We start from the raw sequence: 8,783 nt of genomic DNA on the forward strand, positions 1-8,783 counted from the left end.
ATGAAAGCTCATGCCCTATCATAAATTTTGTTAGTCTAAGGTGCTACTGGACTGTCAGTCTCTGTGTGCAATGAGTGATGATGGCAATGCCCCCATGTAACTTGTGCAAATGTCCATCAGATGCTTTGAGCCTCAAATAATTTGTATATGATAGTACTAGGACTGCATTTTCAAAGCTACAGTCACCAGCTTTGTAAATGTGCATCTCCACATACTTGGGATTGGCTCTTCACATTATTGTCATCCTTTTCATTTTTCCAAACGGCTTAGAAAACCAGACATAACGATTCTGTTTTTGAGGTCAAAATCCTAAGTGCATTCTTAGAACAGTAACCTTTGTTACAGAAAGATGAGACTGGTGAGGAACAGAATATTGTAAAATAAATAAAATTTCCAAGTAGCAGAGGGTTTTGCATAGAATTGTCCCAGATCTTGTTGATTGTATTCACTCACTCTGTGTAATCCCCTTGAGTCCAGGTGAGAAAGGCAGACTATAAATAATGTAAATGAATAACCATAAGCACAAGAAATGTGTGATTTCGAAGGTTTAAGATTTTGAATCGTCATCAAATTACTTCAAATTATTTCCAACGTCAATAATTATATATGTACGTCTTTAAAAATAGCGGACTAAACTATTCAGTAATCATTGCATCGTAAATTAGTCAACACTGCTCCCTTAGTGTCGCAGCGCTACCCAATCAAAGTACTTAACAAAGGGACTGGCAGCAGCAGAGCGTTTTTCAATATTTCTGCTAGGTTTCCTTCGCTAGGCATAGAGCACTCTCAACACGCACACTTCCTATGCAACGGCTTCAATCTGAAACGTGACTTCTTCCGCCACACTTTTCCCCCTTCACTAGATTAATTCCTCTTGTATTCCATAGCCAATGACGTTTAAGATAGGCGGAACATATGATACATCTCCACCAATAGAGAGGCAGTAGTGCAGGGAGCAAGATGGCGGCACTGGCCGGGTTCGGTTGCTTTAGGACGTTGAGAACTTGCGGGCGAAGCAGGTAGAGGCAGCTACGTCCTTATTCTGTGATCGTCGGTTAAATTTCCCCTCCCCTAATTGGACGAAACGGCAATTGGGATAATGCTGAGCCTTCTTTTCAGCGTTGCCCCTTCCTAGACAATTGCAGCTCCCTATTGCCTCCATCCAAGCCTTTCTTGCAACCCGCTCGGCGCTCTCCCTTATAGATCTTGCTGGTCTTAACAGCAATGGCGTGGCTTTTAAGGGGGGGTTGGGGCTAGATAATTGTGCAGAAAGACATCGAGAAGGGCGCGGTGTCCATCTTATTAAAGCAAAGAAATGTTAAAGGCTGCACCTGCAACAATTCTGTGTGTGCTTATTTGGGAGTAAGCTACTCTATTCAATAACTACTGATGCAGCTCGCAAAGGCTTGCGCTGCCGAGTTGTCGCGAGTTTTAAAAAAATTATGACGTTAAACCTTTCAACGCTTCTTGAGGTTTTGGTATAAAGATATGAAGCTTGTATATCGAGTCATAATATGAGGAGACAATACAAGCCTATTAGGCTTGTCTCTCGCTGGTGTTTTGAGAGCAGTGCCCAAAGCTTTTTTTGGGGGGGGGCAGTATTGTCCCTGCATATCCACTGTAGTTTGCAAGTATATAAATGCTCGCTGTACAGTGCTGTTAAAAAAGAAATGTAGGTTGTTAGTCACTGGTTGAAATAGTCACACAGCAAGTCTGTATATTGAACTTGGGAAACCTGTAATTTTACAAAGGAGCTCTGACACAAACATTTAAGGGACAGAACAACAAATGGGCCATGGAAGAGCTAAAAGGGTATTTGAGGAAAATAGAAAGGCTCAAGATTAAAATAATTTGTCTTTTTGTGTGTGGTGTAATTAGCGTAGGGGTCCCACAACCAGAAGGCTGGATTGAGGGCAGGAATTTAGGAGGGTTCAGGCAAGGTTCAGGCATATGGATAATGACACATACAGTGGGAAGGATAACTACAATGGTTTGTGATGTATCTAAGGCTGCCCACAACCAGGGAGCAGACGAAAATAACGGCTGCTCATTTTAGTCAAATGGTTTCCTTTTCGCTCTCTATAACCTTTATAGGCATCTGCCTCTGTATTTTAGTAAAGCAGTTAGGACTGCAATGAAGTTATTATAGAAAACAACTTCTCCCTTCTGATCAGAAGATCACAAACACTGTCACAATAAATCTCTTATAGCTGTGGAACAAAAATCTATTATGTCTTTCCCTTTGTGTTTGCTTAAATGCCAAGTATTCATGAATCCTGTGCTTTACTTTTTTATTATTAAAAAAATAAGCCATCCTGTATAATGGAGAAAGGAAGCAATATTCAGGTGAAGAGAAACAAAGGGGCAGAAAAAGCGTGCCTCACTTGGTTATACCTTTAGAAATTTTGCCCCTGACTCACTAGTAAGTGTTCAAAGTCATCTTGAGCATCCAAACAGAAGAGTGGATAGGATTAAGAAACAGTGCAATTCTGTCTTGAAGACGTTGGGTTTAGAAGGGTGTAGCTCTGTTTAGGATGACACTGTTAGGCCTGCACAGAATGTGGATTTTCTTTCAGGTTTCCATAGTTTTTAAAAGAAGCACTGATTCTTCCTTGCCTGGGAGCCAGTTTGGTGTAATGGTTAAGTGTGTGGACTCTTATCTGGAAGAGCTAGATTTAATTCCCCACTCCTCCACCTGCTGATATGAACTTGGGTCAGTCATACTTCTCTCAGAGCTGTTCTGCTAAAGAGCAGTTCTGGGAGAGCTCTCTCAGCCCCCACCTAACTCACAGGGTGTCTGTTGTAGGGAGGGGAATGGAAAGGAGATTGTAAACCACTCAGACTCCTTCGGGTAGTGAAGGGCGGGGTATAAATCCAATCTCTTCCTCTTCTGGGGTGAAAAGTTTTGAAGCAACAAGAATTCTGTTAAGGATCTTTGCCATTCTTGAGTGGTTTGGAATGTGTTTTCTACTAGAGACTTTCCTGTGATCAGAGTGATGGATTATGACTTGGTAGACCTGTGTTGGACGTCTCTTGCCTTGAAAACCCTACAGCAGGAGTCCATAGTCTTTTAGTGCCTGAGAATTCCTTCGGAATTCTGACACAGGGTGGTGGACCCAACCATAAAACAGCTGCTGCAGGAGGCAGAGCCCAGTACAGGGGAGAAGGGGGGGGGTGTAATTTAAAAAATATACTGGGTAAGAAGAGAGGAAGACTAAAATCAACACCGGTGGCAGCAGCTACTGAGACAAGGTTATCCTAATCTGCCCAGCCAATCAAGTCTCCAGTGGACAGTCAGAAGTTCTACTGGGCAAGTACCCCACCTGGCCCCACCCAGTTTCTTAAAAAACTTGGTGAGTGCCAGGAAACATGGGCACATTGGGGACTGCTGCTGTACAGGTTCAGCATAAATCAGCTGTGACTTGATGGCAAAAAACAACCACAACAAACCAGGGCTGAAACCCATGCTTGCTATGAAACTGACTGAGTGATATTGGGTCAGTCACTCTCTCCCAGCTTTACCCACCTCACCTGGTGGCCTTGATGATAAAATAGAGGGAGAACCATGTACTTTTTTACTTCATTTATATATCACTGTTCTCCCCCAACAGATACAGCAAATGGCTTACAGTATTCTCTTTTCCCCCATTTTATCTTCACACCAACCCTGTGAGGTAGGTTAGGCTGCGAGTGTGTGACTGACTCAAGTGAACCCAGCAACCTTCCCTGGCAGAGTGAGGTTTTGGATCTGGGTCTCCCAGCTCCTGATCTGAGATGTTAACTGAGCTCCTTCAAGGAAACGTGTAGTTTAAATGCACTAAATAAATATGAACAGAGAACTAGGAAATATAGGGCTTTGCATGATCTGTTTTCCTTCCATAGCCAATGTACACTGGTGGATATGAGAAGAGCACCTCACAATCTGACTCACACTGTTTGGATCTTCCAGTGGAAAGCTTAATAATAATAATAATAATAATAATAATAATAATAAACTTTTATTTATACCCCGCCCTCCCCAACTAGGCAGGCTTATTGCCTCTGCCCAGCCAGACAGGCATCATAGGTGCTTCATCTGGTTTTTACATCAGAGTCACAGAAATACCACACTCGCTGCCTTTATATGTTGGGATTTCTCCAAAGACACCTGTTCCTACAGTTTGAAAGTTCTTGTTTGCAGTTCCCTCCCATTTTTATGTGCCCCCCTCACAATGGCTCTTATGCTGTCTTCATTCCTTGTATCTTCTATCTGCTGTACTTTATGACCAACAACTTACGGTATTTTTCATTTCATGTTTTTTCTATGCAGCCCAAGCTATGCTCTCTGGCACCCAGTGAGAGCCCCATCCCAGACCTCTCAGAACAGTGCCTGTGTGCCAAGGATAAGAGGGCGGCTGGTGACATCCTCTGCCCCTGGAGAAAGACAGAGTGATTCAAATGACGGCCAGATCTACCTTAGTAAAAGTTGTGTGAAAGTATGACTCCTTGACAGTCACCAACCTATGTGATACATGTCATGTTGTGATGCCTCCTAGATTTCAGAGTGGCCTAATGCTTGTGTAACTAATGTAGCATGCCCTTGCTTTCTCTGTAAATTTTTAAATTATGTACATTTTAAAATATATGGTTATAGAGAACAGTAAGGTCACTGTAGCTCTAAATGGCATTTTATTGTTATTTGTATTCAATTATTTTACTAGCAGTCTGCCCATTTAAATGCTCTGTACTTTGGTGTAAGTACAGATCAGAGAGCCAGCATGGTATGAGGGTTAAGAGCTGCGGGTTCTAATCTAGGAAACAGGGTTTGATTCCCCACTTCTCCACATGAAGCCTGCTGAGTGACCTTGGGTTAGCCACAGTTTCACCAGAACTCTGTCAGCCCCACCTGCTTCGCAAAGTACCAGTTGTGGGGAGAGGAAGGGAAAGTTGATTGTAAGCCAGTTTGAGACTCCTTAAAGTTGAGAAAAGCAAGTTATAAAAACCTACTTTTCTTATAATTTGCAGTGTCATAGTAAAGTGTGTTTGTAATGAAGCAGTTGATCCAGAGTGTGGGGGGGAGTTTAGCATGTTTTGCACTGTGTCAGAGGCTGATGATATAAATCTGAGGTTTGTGGATAATTCATAAACTAATTTCTTGAGTAAGGCACCTAAAGTGTAATTTGTGGAATTAAAGTGCTGCTTGGTGTGACTTGCCTCTCTGTTCTGCACTTTGTGTGCTCTCTAGTACTTCAGGCCCTTTCAAGGGCTCTTATTCATCAGACTTTCAAGTGGCTGCTAAATGTTTGCATGGCACTCTTGCCCATCTTTTTAGCCCTCTCTTTTCTGTTGCAACAGAGGCTACTGGAGATTACAGAAGGGTCTGAATTTCTCAGACTGCAGGTGGAAGGAGGTGGCTGTTCAGGTTTCCAGTACAAGTTTTCATTGGATACAGTTGTCAATTCTGATGACAGGTAACAGCATGGATAACATTGGGGGGGGGGCTTGTAGAATTGGAGTGTGCTCGAGAACCTTACTCTGTAGAGAATCTCATTTTATAGATTCCCATCATAATGAAACAGCAGTGGTAATGGTCACAGGAAGGTGTGAGGCTGTGCAGGGTTCTGTTGTGTTTATAGCTAAGAAAAGAACATAAATATCCAAAGTGTACAAAAAAAGACAAGTTCCCAGGTATAACTAATTTTGATACAGAGGTATCTTTCTTCAGTTTTTACAATTGAATATCTTCATCTTTCTGAACAACGCAAAGAAAAAATAACCAACATGGGTCTTGTGGCAACACACAGTCAAATGGGTGGGTGGTTTTTTTGGTAAGAAAAGCCCAGCAGGAACTCATTTGCATATTAGGTCACACACCCTGACATCACCATTGTTTCACAAAGGGCTTTTTTGTAGAAAAAAACCTTGCAGGAACTCATATGCATATTAGGCCACACCCCCTGACACCAAGCCAGCTGGAACTGCATTCCTGTTCAAAAAAAGCCCTGAAGTCAAATATAAACAGCTTTGGTTTGATTGTAAGGTCAATATTATCTCCAATAATATGGCATCTGTATGGCAACAACTTTAAGAAAAAATTTCTTCTAGCTATCTGAACAAAGTTAACCAAATTTAAGTGATCTCACATTGTTGCTAACAGCCACCCCACCCCCTCGATGTCCCCGCCCCTACCTGGCCTAGTGTTTGCCATCCTGGGACTGGCAACTGTATTCATGGCAGTGGCATAGAATATGAGACACTTGCGATGCTTTCTCTGATTCTCCGTAACAGTCACTTCCATTGCATATTCTTTCCAAGCCTCACAGCAACATTGAAAATCAGGTCATGGATTTGCATATTAAATTTGTATCCTCCTCTAAATTCCCATGGAGAAACTCAAAGCAATTAACAAAATCAAATATTATATTAAATATTAAATCAAAGTAACAAGATAAAATTAATCAAAAACAGGCGCTAGGGCCATGTTTCAGAACTCAACATACATTTATCTAAAAATGTATTGGAAGAGGAGTGCTTTCATTATTCTTCGGAAAGTAGGGCTGGCAGTTGGCTGGCCTTGGTGGCCAAACTTCTGCCCACTCTTGAGCAACTGGGAGGTGGGAGAGAAAAGGAATCAGGTGGTGATGTTGCAGACAAAACTATGTCACTTCTGGTTGCAACATCTTCAATGCTCTCTGAATTCCTTCAATCCCTGTTGTCTTTAACACAGAGGTTGCGGAAATCACTAGAGCATTGCTGACACGATAATGTCACTTTTGTTTGGTCAAGACTATGACCCTCCCATGCTCTGCCCCACCCCTAAGCTTCCTGGGTTTGCTGGAACAGGGGTAGCAGCCCTACCTGTAAGCCTGAATGGTTGAACTAAGGCAGATCCAGAATTGTGACAAAGAAAACACTGGTCTTAATCACCCCTGGAATTATTATGGCTTAGAATAGGCATTCTCTAAGGTCTTGAAGATTGTAGTGTCCATAAGGTATTGCTGATGGGTTGTGGGCTAGCATATCCAGGAAATTCTTTATATATATATATATATATATATATATTTTCTGGGGAATAGCGGTAGCTCTGTGTTGAATGTGGGTTTGTCATCTCCCAAAGTCTCTGTGCTTGTTTCCTAAAAGTCCATCTGCATCTCTTTCTCTAGGGTTTTTGAACAAGGGAATGCCCGGGTGGTTGTGGATTTGGACAGCCTGAACTTTGTGAAAGGGGCAATGGTGGACTTCAACCAGGAGTTAATTCGCAGCTCCTTCCAGGTGGTGAACAATCCGCAGGCTGAGCAAGGCTGCTCCTGTGGATCATCTTTCTCAGTTAAACTCTGATGGAGTTTCTCCATGTGGACTGTAGTGGATGCTGAGTGATCACTGATTGTCTTGTTTCTCTTCAGTTTTTTTTTTTTTTGAGTGACTGGTATAATCTGTTGTATGAGACAAGCATGCACGCATACCCTGACCTCTTGGGGCAGAATCTCCAACAGAAGCTGATCTTTCCAGGGCAAGATGTGAAAAAGGCTTGTCTCCTTTGTTTCCTTTGAATCGTGATGACTTCCATGTAGCATGTACAACAATAAGCCCAATGGAGAGATATTTGTACATATTTTTGTGATTTGCTGTTTTAAGGTTGTTTAAAGCATACGTTTGTTACATTCATTTTTTGTGTATGTCATCAGCCCTTTTCATACCTGATTTGGGCACAAATAAGTATATATAAGGGGTTGCTAGAAGCCTTCTGGTCCTGTCCCTGATGACCATGCTCTCAAAAGCAGAGTTTTCATGAAGTCTACATGTGTATGCTGAATGCTGAATACTTGTAGATGTCAGTACAGATAATGCAGCTCCTTGGAAAATATGCACCATGCACAAATGTTCCTTTTGAGCCATGGTGGTCAAGAGTAAGGTCTACAGACACAGCCCCTGTATCTCTTCTCTGTGCCTGTGTTTGCCCATATGACAAGGAACTGTATATAAAATATGCAGAAATGTTGTAGGAATTCAACACAAAATTCTCAAACGTCTGACTTGGATCCCACCAAACACTGATGGAAATATTTACAACAGTTGTGCACAACATGTCCCCACTCTCACTGCAGTCCAGAGTCCCTCCCAAATTTTTCAGGGGGAGGTATGGGACCCCCCTCCCAGACCAGCATGAGGGGGAGTCAGTCTACAGCAGAATGGGGAAATCAATGAAACGGTGCCTCCTTCTGTCAGTGGAAACCCTCTGTGGGCTTGAATCCAGGTTTTCTTGCTTACAATTGGTTATTTGCTGACTCTGAGGCTTCTTCCCCAACAATATAAACCTGCAGCACCAGATTCTTTCCTTGCCTCTATTCCATCAACAAAGAGAAAACAATTTTCAGAATGTAAGGAAAGGAAAGGGCTTGAAACAAGTAGTAGAAAAGGTGGATTTTTATATTGGCTGGTCTGTTTTCTATCAAGGCTGTTCACTAAGTGCTTGTACTTAGTGTTCTTTAAATTGTTATTTTTGTCTTTTGGAGTTTGGCAGTGGGAATTACAATGTAATGTGGGGGAGATTTATTTTTAAAAACTTGAGATTGTCTTTGTTTCAGTTATTTTCCTCTTGGTTTCTGCAGGGCTGGATCTAGGGGGGGGGCAGAGGGGGGTTGCTTGCCCCAGGCGCCGATGGAGGGGGGGCACCAAATTGGGTATGGAGTCCATTGTATTCTATGGGACCATAAGATAAAATGGTCCATAAGGGGGCACCATTTTTTAATTTTGCCCCTCCTCAAAAAAATTGTAGATCTGGTCCTGGGTTTCTGTTCAAAGAC

The 8,783-nt window shown here is 42.3% G+C and overlaps 1 protein-coding gene across 1 annotated transcript; it reads left to right on the plus strand.

Annotated features, from left to right (window-relative positions):
- Positions 1-889: 889 nt before the first annotated feature.
- Positions 890-8,554, plus strand: ISCA2 (iron-sulfur cluster assembly 2). The gene is made up of 4 exons (XM_060261925.1): positions 890-1,019; positions 4,310-4,475; positions 5,335-5,450; positions 7,143-8,554. Exons 1-4 carry the CDS (start codon positions 961-963, stop codon positions 7,315-7,317), a joined length of 516 nt encoding a protein of 171 aa, XP_060117908.1. The 5' UTR covers positions 890-960; the 3' UTR covers positions 7,318-8,554.
- The last annotated feature ends 229 nt before the right edge of the window (positions 8,555-8,783 follow it).

Source organism: Heteronotia binoei, chromosome 21 (assembly GCF_032191835.1).
Source record: "Heteronotia binoei isolate CCM8104 ecotype False Entrance Well chromosome 21, APGP_CSIRO_Hbin_v1, whole genome shotgun sequence".
Taxonomy (NCBI): domain Eukaryota; kingdom Metazoa; phylum Chordata; class Lepidosauria; order Squamata; family Gekkonidae; genus Heteronotia; species Heteronotia binoei.